General features: G+C 35.3%; 1 protein-coding gene across 8 annotated transcripts in view; it reads right to left on the minus strand.

The window, feature by feature from the left end:
• Positions 1-15,000, minus strand: part of mtmr3 (myotubularin related protein 3) — a 101,698-nt gene that overhangs the window by 54,870 nt on the left and 31,828 nt on the right. For 4 of the 8 annotated variants that reach the window (XM_087262986.1, XM_087262983.1, XM_087262988.1 and 1 more), the window contains 3 exons: positions 13,940-14,029; positions 11,763-11,879; positions 66-86 (listed from right to left, as the gene is read on the minus strand). In XM_087262986.1, coding sequence (XP_087119112.1) covers positions 66-86; positions 11,763-11,879; positions 13,940-14,029 — 228 coding nt within the window. 8 annotated transcript variants of the gene reach the window in all.

Raw genomic sequence — 15,000 nt, forward strand, 5'->3', positions numbered from 1 at the left:
CAAAGTCAAATAACCCAAAAACTGCAGCATCATGCAGACAGACGGACCGATCTCCGGTTACTTACTGACACCTCACACGAACAATTCTGTTCACAGAGAAAGAGAGAGAAACAGAGGGAGGACAGGATCACGAGGTGGACGTATAAATGCTGGCTTTTGGCTGGTCTGTGATGCACACATTCCTGGGCTGTGGTTTAAATCCAGCATACTAATCTGACCACACTCAAACATTCCTGAGGTGTTTGTTGGAAATTGAAACACATTTGTGTGATTGGAATTGATACGCATTAATGATGGAACTTGTTAGCTACTAAGATTTTTTTGAGCATTAATATATATACACAAATTGAAATAATAAAAATTTAGATGGTTATAAATGTTGGCAGTTTAACTTTATTATTGTTCTGTAAATGCAAATATTATTAATATTAATTACGTCTTAAAATAATTACAGTTTTATTTTTACACTAAAATTATGTTATTATAATGGTAATATTTATTTAAGTTTTTCAATGTATTAAAATAAAAAATATATATTTCAATGTCTCAGTAACAACGTTTCAAAAATTTTTTTGTAAAAAATGGCAACTATTCTTGTAGTAGAATTTAATCCGATAGTTCTTAGATTTTATTTTTTTATAATTGCAACAAAAAAAATTTATTGATTTAACCCTTAAAGACCAAGAGGTATTTTGTGGGCACCTAATGGGACTATAATTATTATTATTATTTTTTAAAGCAGTTTTATTTTTATTTTAGCAGTCAGACTCAAGTGTCATATATTATTTTAAACAGGAGAACCTGAAGTTTCAATCTGTATCATTTAAAGGTCCAGTCTAAAACTTTTTTTGGTCCAAAATCATATGAACAGACAGAAAATATTCCAGAATTTTCCAGAAACGATTTTTAAAAAAAGTGGCATTTTCTAGTTATTACAAACAAAACCTTTTGAAGTTTGTTTTTCTTTCTTTAGAAATACATATTATGATGTTTTATACTTCCAAAATAAATTTTGTCTACATCCACCTTTCCCTGAGCAAGTTATAGCAATTTATTTCAATGTTATTCCAAGGCGTTTTTCAATGGGGGGGAAAAAATGCATTTATTTACTGACAATGTATTTGCCCAAAAGTTCTGGGAATGAACTAAACAGAAAAAAATGTTACAAAATAACAGAACACTGAAGCAAATTTGACTTTTTCTAAATAATATATTTTTAGTTACCATAAACAACACCACTTATAATGAACAAATATAAAATAAGAAAATAAGAAAATAATAAATAATGCGTCAAAGTCCAAATAAACATGGTGCAAATCCTCAGTAAATAAAATAGATATAAATATTTACTATACTATAAATAGTAACATAACTAAACTAGATTCAATATGGACCATCCTTAGGTTTTATGTGCCAGCATGTATATGGTTGTCTGTGGATATGGATATGGTTCGCGTGCAATGCAGACAAACAGCCCAACCTTCATTTGCGTTCTTTGAAAACAGCAAGAGCAGCACTTCGTCTTTGCTGTGTCACTGTTTTGTCATGTTTTTGTGCTGTTGTGCATGCAAAGGTACTTAGTATGAGAATTATTTCATGCAAAAAAATGTTTTTTTAAATGTGCAGCCTATCTCTCATTCCGTGTTGTTCTAATAGCTGATTGTTGGTTCACAAAGCGAAACCTATGCTTATTGGTTGAGATAGAGCGAGTTTGAACCAATCTGGCCATGGAGGAGGGACAATGCATCCATGTATCATGTCTGGTTTGTCCGGAGAGACAAGTGACGAGCGTTCCTTTGTCAAATCAGCGTTGTCAAAATTTGATGACGTAACCACACTGATTCCGGAGCCTCTGAAAGTCTGTGAATGTAATGTGATAAAGCGCTGGAAAGCTGAGATTCTCTTCTTTATGCCAATCTTTGAATTGTATGGATCGGATCAGCGGATCAAAACTTATTAAACATTTAAGAGCAATACTTATTTTTAGCCGCGGGCGGCTGTCTCGGTCTTTAAGGGTTAAAAATGATTTATTTTATCTTTGCCTTGATGACAGTAAATAATATTTGACTAGATATTTTTCAAAACACTTCTATACAGCTTAAAGTGATATTTAAAGGCTTAACTAGGTTAATGAGGTTAAATAGGAAGGTTAGGGTAATTAGGCAAGTTACTGTATAACGATGATTTGTTTTGTAGACTATCAGAAAAAAATATAGTTAAAGGGGCTAATAATATTTTCCTTAAAATTAAAAACTGCTTTTATTCTAGCTGAAATAAAACTAAGACTTTCTCCAGAAGAAAAAATATGCAAATAGTAAACATTACTTGATCAACCTCTGATTAAACGCTTGCATGAAAATACTCAACACATGCAAATGTGCACTGCAAACAGCACCGATCACATCAAAAATGTGTCAGGGAACCCCAAAAGATTTATAGATTGTTCATTAGATGCATTCCCACTACAGAATTAACCAATCGCTCTAACATCAATAAATTCTTTCCAAATAGAGATATTCACGTTATCTGGTGAATATGTATTCAAATTACAATATATAGCACAAAATAAAAAAAAAATGTTGCAATGTTAAATTTTTCCAATATCGTGCAGCTATATATATATATATATATATATATATATATATATATATATATATATATATATATCACATTTTAAGGCCTAAGGTGTTTTTACATGTATAATCTTTTAATTTGATGTGCTTTTAGAGAAAAATTATGTCTATATATGTGGACTCGTGGTCCGAATTTACATAAATGTGTTTTTTCCCGATTTTTTTTCAGTTGTTTTTTTACGTTTTTTTTACGCACATTTAATGTCTAAATTTTTGCTTGAACTTGCTTTGACTATCAGAGAGTAAAACCAAATTTTTTTCCCATTTTGGACAGTTAAAAATAGGGTTTTATACATGTCATATGCTGCAAAACAATTGAAAGATGACACTGTATGTCTCTAACAAAATATAAAACATTCAAAGTATTTTAAATAGCCACTTAAGAGCTAAAATGTGCCGTCCACGTATGTGGACAACCAGGCCCTGGGAGGATAATATTTTAAGTAATGTTTTTAGCCCCTAAATGGGTCCTTTACAACACCAGCAATACATTCAGTAAAATAAAAAAATAACAATAATAATAATAATAATAATAATAATACTACAAAAAAATTTAATAAAATAATTATTTTTATTAAATTATAAAAAATAAAACTAATATATGGTAAAAATATTTTTGTAATTTTTATATTGGATTAATTATACTATACAATTAATTGTAAAAATATTAACTGAAAAAATGATGGAGTGTTTTATATAATTTTATTTTAAGAAAGTGAAAAACTAAAACAAATATTACCATTGTAATTACATTATTTTACTGTAAAAAGAAAAAAATATGTGAATTGTCTGTGTTAATATGAATATTTAAACAGCATAAAAAGTTTGTGTCCGAACATCGTGTTAGAAAATTGTTGCAATTTTGGTTAGAACACAGTTTCTGTTTTGCTTCTTATTAACGTGGTCACCAAAAACACCAGCTCACAAATTACTTCATGAATAAATAAATTTATAACTACATTTATTTAAAAATCAAGAAATTAGTTACAAATATTCCTTAATCCATAAGTCCATATTTTTCTCGGATCGATGCAACTTGCATACATATAAAGTTGAAGATTGTGAATATGCATATACAGATACAATCAAAACATACAATTTTTCACCCTCCTAAAATTAGTTGTTCCTCTTTAAACATTTCCCAAATGATGTTTAACAGAATAAGGAATTTTTCACAGTATTTCCTATAATATTTTCCGTCTGGAGAAAGTCTTATTTGTTTTATTTCCGCTCGAATAAAAGCAGTGTTTAATTTTTTAAAGCCATTTAAAGCCTAATCAACCTAGTTAAGCTTTTAAATGTCACTTTAAGCTGAATACTAGAATCTAGTAAAATGTTATGTACTGTCATCATGGCAAATACAAAAGAAATCAGTTCTGTCCCTAGCTTAAACAGAAAATGGGGCAAAATATTTACAGGGGGGCTAATAATTGACTTCAACTGTAAATATGAAATATTCACATCCCTGCGATGCCCCTATTTCTAAAAAAAAAAAAACACATTTAAAGGCCCTGAGCAGTATCCCTGCGATAATACTAAAACATCCAACTCTTAAACACAAGTCAAGACCGCATTCTGCTGAGCTCCATCAATTTGTGCTGAAAAAAACAACACTTGAACGGTCACAACATTCTCTCAATCTCCTTCCTCTTTTCTCTCCATCTGAAGACCCACATTGTATGCTTTGCTCTTACGACAGCAGTGTTGCTTCACTAGCTGGCCTGCAGTCACACACAGTGTCAAACACACACACACACACATCACTTCTTGTCACACACAACACACTCCCTCTTTCACAGGCACACAGAGAGCGTCACACTCTTTTACTCTGGTGAATAAGTGACTGTCACAGATATCAACTGATGAATCAGCACTGAGCAACCAACAAGCCCAGCTGCCCGACTCTTTGTGCATGGAATGGTGAAGGAATATTCTGGGTTATGTAATATCTGTCAATTATATTGTTTTCTCTCAGTCTGGACTGAATGCACTCGCATTGAAAGCTGAGAAGGAATGCATTAACAACAGAAAACAATTATGAGATAATGTGCAGCCAGTTAGCCATCATTGCGAAATAAACACTAAGAGAGATCAGCAGCTTAACGCAAAACAATTTCTGTTTGGGGTGGAGTGTTCGGGAACAATTAATTATATTAGTGGCAGAGAAATTACACAATCATTAATTGTTTACACACATTCCCAACAGCATTATATGATACATGAAATGAACGCAGCGTCACTATTATGGTCTCACAAAGCCTGTAATCTACACTCACCGGCCACTTTATTAGGTACACCTCAGTAGTAGTGGGTTGGGCCCCCTTTTCCCTTCAGAACTGCCTTAATCCTACGTGGATGTAATGTAATGTAATGTATTTTTTATTTAGTGCCATGTCAGCAACCAAGGCTATCTTCATGGCAGGAATCTTTCAACAATAAATATACAATTTAAAAATCAACAAACAAAATAAAACATAAATTAAATAAGATTTTTTTGTGTTAATACATCAGGGCTCGAAATTAACTTTTTTATTTGGTAGCACCGGTGCTCCCAACTTCAAAAATTTAGGAGCACCAGAAAAAATTTAGGAGCACCCACCAAAAATGATTGAGCACCGCTGCAAATTGTATTTTAAGGGACTTATTGTATTTTAAAACAACATTAATTAGGACTAACAAAAACCAGAAACAACTATCTAATGCTGAGATGACATTGATATTTGTGTGCAATAATTCCAAAATGTGTATGTATTATAATTCTAGAATATTAATGATGATGAAAATGACAATAATAGTAACAATGAATTACATTTCTCATCATCATGCTGCCTTAAATGTGCTTGAATGCAAGTTATCTGCTATAAAAAGTCTGTTACTTTATGAAAAATAAATGTATAGTTTGCATCAAACAAAAATGAAGCATTGCAGTAAGAAATATTTATTTTGTACTGCTAAACAGCATATATATATGCATGTCAGTTTAATAAATAATATTTCTGCTGCAAAACAAACAAAAGATTATAATAAAATATTAAATTCAAGGCTGAAAGCTGCAAAACAGTCATCAGTAGCCTAACTAAATAAAAAAAATAATATACACCTCAAGAAAGAATAGGCAAAAGAAAGTAAGTAAACTCTCACTTCTATCACTCTTTAAAAGTTTTGGTTTCAGTTTGTGTCAATTTAAATGTTCCGTCTGAGCTGATTTTCATTTTTCTGTGTTTGTGGAAAAGCAGTCGAGTCAGCCGACCCAATTTATGAGCAGGTTGAGCACCGGCGCAATACCGCTGTTAAACTTAGTAAAGGCGAGCTTCTTTGGCGATGATACAGTATTGATTTGACTTTTAGCGGACATTTGCGCTGAACACGCAGTGAATGCAACGCATGATGATTCGGGCACCTTCTCCAAGAAGCGCGTACTCGGTTGATCTCAGCTGGCGGATCAATATTCACCACGTGTCATGATCGCTCTAATCTGCGCCTCAACTTTAGGTGGGGTTTGCACTTTGCAAACCTGCGTGCTTTAAGTTTTCACTCTTTAGCCGTTTGCATTTCCCGTGGACATAAAAGCTCCCTCCCTGTCATCTAACAGTGAAAAGCCTTGGGTGATTGACAGCTAATATGAACCAATATAGCGGCAGGGAAGAGCGATTCAGCACGTTTTAAAAAAAAATCAAAACAGGTCGCACTAATGCGCCCAAATTTACTATGAGGTCGCATCGATTAATTTTCGGGCGCATATGCGACCAAAATGGTCGCAATTTCGAGCCCTGTACATGATAAAAATTCTAAAATCTTTTCTGGTTTCACTTTGTCAAAAATGTCCTTAAAAGAGTTCATTTCATAAAAAGTCCTTCTGGAATCAATAAAAGCAGGACAGTCCAGTAAAATATGTTTTACAGTAAAAGGAGTTTTGCAGCACAAACACTGAGTAGAGTTTTCTAATCCTACGTGGAATAGATTTAACAAGGTACTGGAAATAATCTTCAGAGATTTTGGTCCATATTAATATGATAGCATCACACAGTTCCTACAGATTTGTCGCCTGCACATCCATGATGCCAATCTCCCGTTCCACCACACCCCAAAGGTGCTCTATTGGATTGAGATCTGGTGTCTGTGGAGGCCATTTGAATACAGTGAACTCATTGTCATGTTCAAGAAACCAGTCTAAGATGATTGGCGCTTTATGACATGGTGCTTTATCCTGCTGGAAGTAGCCATTAGTAGATGGGTACACTGTGGTCACAAAGGGATGGACATGGTCAGCAACAATACTCAGGTAGGCTGTGGCACTGACATGATGCTCAATTGTTACTAATGGGCCCAAAGTGTGCCAAGAATATATCTCCACACAGCAGTTTCTGCCTGTCGGGCACCAACAACCATGCCACGTTACTTAAATCATATTTCTTCTCCATTCTGAAGCACGGTTTGAACTGCAGCAGATCGTCTTGACCATGTCTACATGCCTAAATGCATTGAGTTGCTGCCATGTGATTGGCTGATTAGAAATTTGCGTTAACGGGCAGTTGGACTGGTGTACCTAATAAAGTGGCCGTTGAGTTAATAGCTTCAAGTGTACTTTCTTAACAAAGTCACAAAAGTGCAGTTTTAAGGGGATTGTTCTCCAAAAAAAAAAAAAAAAAAAATTACCTCATCATTTATTCTCCCTTTAAACCTTCATGAATTTTTTCTGTTGAACAAAAAAGAAGGTATTTTGAAGAAAGCTAAAAACCTGTACCCATTGACTTCCATAGTATTTGTTTTTCCTACTATGGAAGTCAATGTTTACCTGTTTTCAGCTTTCTTCAAAATACCTTCTTTTGTGTTCAACAGAAGAAAGAAACTCATTGCAAAGGTTTGGAACCACTTAAGGGTATATAAATAGTGAGTAAACTTTCATTTTTTAGTGAACTATACCTTTAAGTACATAAATGCAATACATTTTTGTTTTACTGACAGTTCATCCTCTGTATTTAACCCAGTATATTCCAGTTATTATATTTAACCCAGTATAACCCAGTATATTCTGTACTCCTCTACAGAATGTTCCAGCGGTGGCCTATGAACACAGCTCTATGTGGAATGGGCAGGAGTTTTCTAGAACATGGCTGCTTATCTATGAGGGATACAGTATAGCAGATTACTAATTTGTAACCAGAACCTTAATATAGTGCCATGTTGAAAGCACGGGGGTGGATGATTCCAATCAAAAAGCCAGCGCAACCATGGCAACAAGTAAAGAAATGGTGAAAGTGAAGGGCTAATAAAGAGAGACCTGTTCGATACACAGTACACACACAGGCCACTGGCCAGCGCCTGATGTAACAGTGGCTCGCTGTCCCTAAATAACCTTCACATCATCGTAGACTCTAAATTTAGCAGCATGCCATCCACAACAGCAAAAGAGAGTCTTTCAAAGACTACCAGACAGGCTATCCATCATATGATGTGCCATACATACATTAAAGCACAACAGAATGTTTCATTTAAAGGGATAGTTCACACAAAAATGTTCAATTCTGTTATTGTTTACCCACTTTTTACTGTTGGAGTTTTGTTAAACACAAAATAAGTAAATCAAGAGACTATAGAATACGTGTCACTCGTATAGTCTTAAATGGGGAAAAGTGTAATGGTCAAAATGGCGAATGAAGCCCCGCCTACTAGTACATGAGCCAATTATTGATTGCTATACACAGACGTTTCTCTGGGGGAGGGACTTGGATCAGATATGTAAGCTTTAGCGAAGGTTCTACCAGGAAGACTCTAACTCTATGTCATCCTTCATCATTATCAATGCAGCCAATTATGATCAAGCGAGTTATATAAATAAGCTCCCTAAACTATTTCCTTCGCTGATTATAGTTGACGTAACCGAAGTTCCGCTTCTTGTAGCTTGAACTCAGCCAGTAACATGTCTCAAAGACCGCTCGTAGATTTTGAGATTTCCGAATCGGAGGATGAAACCGTTTTACCTTTATAGCAGGGGTGTCAAACTCAATTCCTGGAGGGCCGAAGCCCTGCACAGTTTAGTTCCAACCCTGCTCCAACACACTTACCTGTAGGTTTCAAACAAGCCTGAAGGACTCAATTAGTTTGATCAGGTGTGTTTAATTAGGGTTGGAACTAAACTGTGCAGAGCTGCGGCCCTTTTGGAACTGAGTTTGACACCTGTGCTTTATAGTGTTTTTAGCAGTGTGGGACACATGCATGACTGTCAAAAGCTCAAGAAATGTGTTTTTGGTCTTTCATGACCCTTTAAGACATATATGACAATATTAAAAACACGCATGCACATAAAGAGAAACTGCAAAAATCACAAAATTTGTGGCAAAATAAATGTATTCAAATTGAACAGTGCTGAAGACAGGTAAGATGCATCATTAAACAACAGAAAAAACAAACAAACAAACATCTTATGGCTGATTTATACTTTTTATAATTTGCGCACCTTCACTGACTGCATGTGCACCTTAAACGGACAAGGCTCTTTAAAACGACAGCGGCGGTCAAAAGAAAGTCACCGTAAAGTCAGACAGATAAACAGAGAAGTAGGAAGTTTTCAGGAACTACAACATATCTTTAATATAGTTCATGATTTTTAAACTAAATATTTTTTACAATTTATTACAATGATTATAAAGATTTTTATAACCTTTCAAGATTTTTTAAATCAAACTTTGATGCATCACTTGTAAGGTTGTCACGATTTCGATATTTTAAATCGAAATCGATCGAAATTTATGCTCAATTTCGATTATCGAATCAAAAAATAGAATCGTTGATGCTGCCACGCCCCCATGTCACGTCAGCTTGGCTTGCCAAGCAGAAAAAAACAAGCTTGTTGAAGTGCTTGTTAAACTGCAGACGCAGGAGACCCGTCGACAGAGCTTAAACCCTCTCCTCTTTCAAAGAAGTCGCCGGTGTGGAAGCATTTTGTTTTTCCAGTGAGTTATGTTGACAACGTTCGTGTTGTCGACAAAAAAGCACAGTTTGCAAGCTCTGCTATGTGCGTATTAGGGTTGGGCCAATAGACGATGGGCGCATCGCGATCCTCCACCCCGCCCCCGTTGCAAATCCGCTCACGAAAAGTACACACTCAGGCATTTTAGAACGACAACGATTTGACATCCACAGTGGCGTGTAGCATTTCTAAGCAGCCCTTCTTCCTCACTACCGCTGAAAACGCACATCACGTGACCACACACACCCATTCATACACGGACACAGACGCACACACAGTCATACGCTCGAGACAGCGGGTCCAGGCAGTCAGAGGATCAGTAGACTGCTTCAATCTTTCACTTTCACACTAGTACTTAGTCATTTTAGCGAACACCTCAGATACTGTTGGCTGGTTCCTGTTGGTTGTGCACCTTTTTTACCGACACCATTATAACAACACAGATCACTGCCTATTCACGAGTCCCGCAGAAAAAGTGATTGACAGGTGGTAATTATGTGTGTATCTTGCCTTTACTCATTTACTGTATGATTTGTTTATGGGTTAAACAAAGACCATGCAGGTCAGGTAGTTTAAATGGTAGGCTACAAATAATTAATTTGTTATTAATTAATTAATTATTCATATTTGAAAATCGAATCGAACCGTGACTTAAGAATCGAAAATGTAATCGAATCGAGGATTTGGAGGATCGTGACACCCTTAATCACTTGCTTTGGTTCATATATTGGACAGTTCTACCTATTGAAGTTAAATATTAATGGCTACAGAACATAGGTTGCTCTACAATTATATTTTTTAGTATGGAAAGAATAAAAGCAACAACAACAAAAAAGAACACTAAACAATACTGACATTTTTTTGTTTATTTTGCTCACTCAATTCACACATTACTGGCTGGTCAGTTTCTGTCCTCTACTTATAAGCTTAAAAGGTAATAATGGTCCACCATTCCTGACCATTATTACCAATAAAGCCTAGAAAAAAAACAGGCATCAGTATACTGTAAACCGATAGCCTCAAATATTCTTTTTCCAGTTACCAACTTTTGCCATGACCTCTTTTGGCTTAACAAACTTATCCTTCAGTTTTTTTTTTCAAACTTTTTACCAAAAACTTTCCTCCTTTCCCACGGCTGTTGCAATTTCCAGCCAAGAATTATTTGTCATCTGGTTATCCCCATGATCACGCCTGGACAAATCATGAAGGTGTTTCGGACAAAATCTCTTCAAAGCGTTTCATATTCAACTCAAATGAAACGCTCGAGTCTCAAAATATTTCCTGCACTCCGTCAGCCGAAATCATGTCGCACGCACCCAAAGCAAACCTCCGCAAACACACCGATGACGTCACATTCGCCGAATGCAACAGCAGAAAGCTGTTCAATAACAGAAAGCTGATTGGCTATTGCATGTTGGTCTCATTTGCAGTTGTAATACCGCAAATCACATTTGGACTAGTGAAATAAAGAACTACAACACCACGAAAGCCAAGCAACAACAACCAAAGAGAATTTAAATGAGCATTAGATGTAGCGTTACATGGACATCGGAAAAACAAGACCTGCGTAAAAACATTTAAGACCTAGAACAGAAGAGAAAGACTTTTTAAGTCCTAAAATATCCATTATTAAATTTTAGACTTGTTAAGACCCTGCGGAAACCCTGGTAAATTATGCCCATATAAATAGTTTGCAAGCACTAATCTTAAAACAATTTAGTAAATTTTAGTGTGTGCAAGAAAAAACCGACTGTACACACAAAACAGAAATCTTGCATAAGAATATTTATATATATCATATTTGGGCCACAATTTGAAGTCTTGAAAGTCAGATGAACTTTTATCAACAGCTGAAATATATGACGGTCATCTGACCTGAAATACAACCAGTTAATGCAGAAGATCTGTTCATTCCACTTTAACAGATTAAAGATGTGAACTGTTCAGTGTTGCTTGTTTTTTCTATTACTTCATCTAAATAGGATTCATATTCTCTCTATATAAATACTTACCAAGTGTATCCATGGCTACATACTGAACATCAAACACACACACACACACACGCGCACGCACGCACACACACACGCACGCACATAGCCTATGTCTAGAATAAGCAGATCTACTATCAAAAAGTGCTGAAAAATCACACACATACTCACATTAACAACCGACTCCTTGAACTTGATGTGCAGGCGGTAGCTGGACATGGCGATGACGGCATCCTCTGCCCTGCCCACATACTCCGTAAACTCGCCATGCAGTTCTGGGAAGGGCACCTACAGCAGATGATCACATTAGATCCAACATTCAGCTTCAAAACACCAATGAAATTCAATAACATTAACAGAGATGCTTTCAAAACCACACAAGCAATTTACAACCTCTGAGATCTCCATGAGCAATAAAGTATCTAGATAAGTATAAAGCATACAGTATAAAGCAGAGGTCACCAAATCAAACACACCTGAACAAGCTAATCAAGGTCTTAATAGTACACTTGAAACATCCAGGCAGGTGTGTTGAGGCAAGTTGGAGCTAAACCCTGGAGGGACACCGGGGACCCCCAGGATCGAAATTGGTGACCCCTGGTTTAAAGTATCAACAATAAAGTAAGAAGAACTGCAACTGTACTTAAATACATTTTCACTGTCTAAGCAGTAAAACTTCGAAAATGGAATCTTTCTTTCTTTCTTACATCCATCCATCCCTTCCTTGTTTTGCCTATCTACTTACAATTCATTCATTTTTTTCTTTCTTTCTCTTTCTTTCTTTCTTTCTATACTGTATCCATCCATTCGTGGTTTTGCACATCTATCCACAATTCCTCCATTAGTTGTTTTTCTTTCATGCTTTCTTTCTATACTATATCCATCCATCCATCCATCCCTTGCTTTGCCAATCTATTTACAATTCATTCATTCTTTCTTTCTTTCTTTCTTTCTTTCTTTCTTTCTTTCTTTCTTTCTTTCTTTCTGTCTTTCTTTCTTTATTTCTATACTATATCCATCCATCCATTCTTTGTTTTGCCCATCTATTTACAATTCATTCATTCATTCATTCCTTTCTTTCTTTCTTTCTTTCTATACTATATCCATCCATCCATCCATCCCTTGCTTTGCCCATCTATTTACAATTCATTCATTCTTTCTTTCTTTCTTTCTTTCTTTCTTTCTTTCTTTCTTTCTTTCTTTCTTTCTTTCTTTCTGTCTTTCTTTCTTTCTTTCTTTACTATATCCATCCATCCATTCCTTGTTTTGCCCATCTATTTACAATTCATTTGTTTATTCTTCTTTTTCTTTCTTTCTTTCTTTCTTTCTTTCTTTCTTTCTTTCTTTCTTTCTTTCTTTCTTTCTTTCTTTCTTTCTTTCTTTCTTTCTTTCTCTTTATTTCTTTCTTTCTATACTTTATCCATCCATCCATTCCTTGTTTTGCCTATCTATTTACAATTCATTCATTCATTCATCTTTCTTTCTATACTATATCCATCCACCCATTCCTTGTTTTGCCTATCTATTTACAATTCATTCATTCATTCATCTTTCTTTCTATACTATATCCATCCACCCATTCCTTGTTTTGCCTATCTATTTACAATTCATTCATTCATTCATCTTTCTTTCTATACTATATCCATCCAGCCATTCGTTGTTTTGCCTATATATTTACATTTTATTTACTCATTCATTATTTTTCTTTTTTCTTTCTATACTAAATCCGTCCATTCGTGGTTTTACACATCTATCCACAATTCCTCCATTCGTTGTTTTTCTTACTTGCTTACTTTCTTTCTTTCTTTCTTTCTTTCTTTCTGCTTCTCATACCACTTTAAATGTAATCCATAATTTCCTTATTGTCAAAAGGAATCTCTGTATGATTTGTATTATATTTTTTGTATGCTTAATATATAAATTGTTATTGCTTTGTTGTTACTGCAAAAAAGAAAAAGAAAAAAAGAAGCTTCTGTTGTGCTGTGCTTTACATCTAGTCATCTGCCTCGCTATCTAAATAAGTATCACTGAAACATATTTGAAATGCATGTGTACCGCATGATCCTAATTTATTTGTTACAGTGCTTGTTGCAATGTATTGCTTATATCTAATTAAAGCGTTGCATCTTTAGATGTTGACCAAAACAAGATCCTTTTGTAGCTTACAGTTTAGTGCATGTTGTGCATCTTGACTAATTTATGCTTATAATGTTGCCCAGTCACTTAGACAATACAGTAGATTATAAAAAAGCTTAAATGTACCATCTTTACCAGAATTAAATAACAGTTATATTAGCAGCACTACTAAGTGCAAATGAACAAGATTTTTCATTTTTAATGGCAGATACCTGAAGATCCTCTTCCTCCAGGACAGGGGGCTTGCGAGGGAAGATCTGATTGGCCTGGATGCACTCCAGACTTTGCTGCCCCTCCTCCTCCTGCCAAAACACACATAGGTATAAATGCACCATAATGCACTCTACTGTGAATTGCCATAAAGAAAAACAGGAGAACTGGGCAAGAACATGATCAAAAACATCATTAAAATAAAGTGCAATGCATAAAATCTTAACTGTGCAAAAATATATATTGTGTTAAATATATAGTTGTGCAAATATGTGAGAAATATGAGTCTTCACGGAAATATATTTATATTATTTTAAAATAATATCTATCTATCTATCTATCTATCTATCTATCTATCTATCTATCTATCTATCTATCTATCTATCTATCTATCTATCTATCTATCTATCTATCTATCTATCTATCTATCTATCTATCTATCTATCCATCTATCTATCTATACAAATATCCATCTGTCTATCCCTCCATCCATCCAAATATCTATTCGTCCGTCTGTCCGTCCATTCATTCATCTATCCAAATATCTGTCCATCTGTCCATTCATCCATCCAAATATCTGTCCGTCTGTCCATTTATCTAAATATCCATCTGTCCGTCCGTCCATCCATCCATTCATCCATACAAATATCTATCTGTCTGTCCATCCATCCATCCAAATATCTATCTGTCCGTTCATCCATCCATTCATCCATCCGTCGGTCGGTGTGTCCATCCAAATAGCTTTCTGTCCGTCCGTCCGTCCGTCAGTCGGTCCATCCGTCCGTCCATTCATCCATCCATCCATACATCCACATATCCGTCCGTAGGTACATACATCCATTCAAATATCTGTCTGTCCGTACGTCTGTCTGTCAATCTGTCCATCCATCCAAAGATCCGTCTGTTCATCCATTCATCTATCCATTCAGCCATCCAAATATGTATCTATCCGTCCGTCTATCCGTCCGTCCATCCATCCATCCATCCATCCAAATATCTATCTGTCCGTCCATCCATCCATCCATCTGTCCGTCCATCTATTCATCCATCCATCCATTCATCC

Source organism: Danio rerio, chromosome 8 (assembly GCF_052040795.2).
Source record: "Danio rerio strain M-AB ecotype USA chromosome 8, GRCz13ab, whole genome shotgun sequence".
NCBI lineage: Eukaryota > Metazoa > Chordata > Actinopteri > Cypriniformes > Danionidae > Danio > Danio rerio.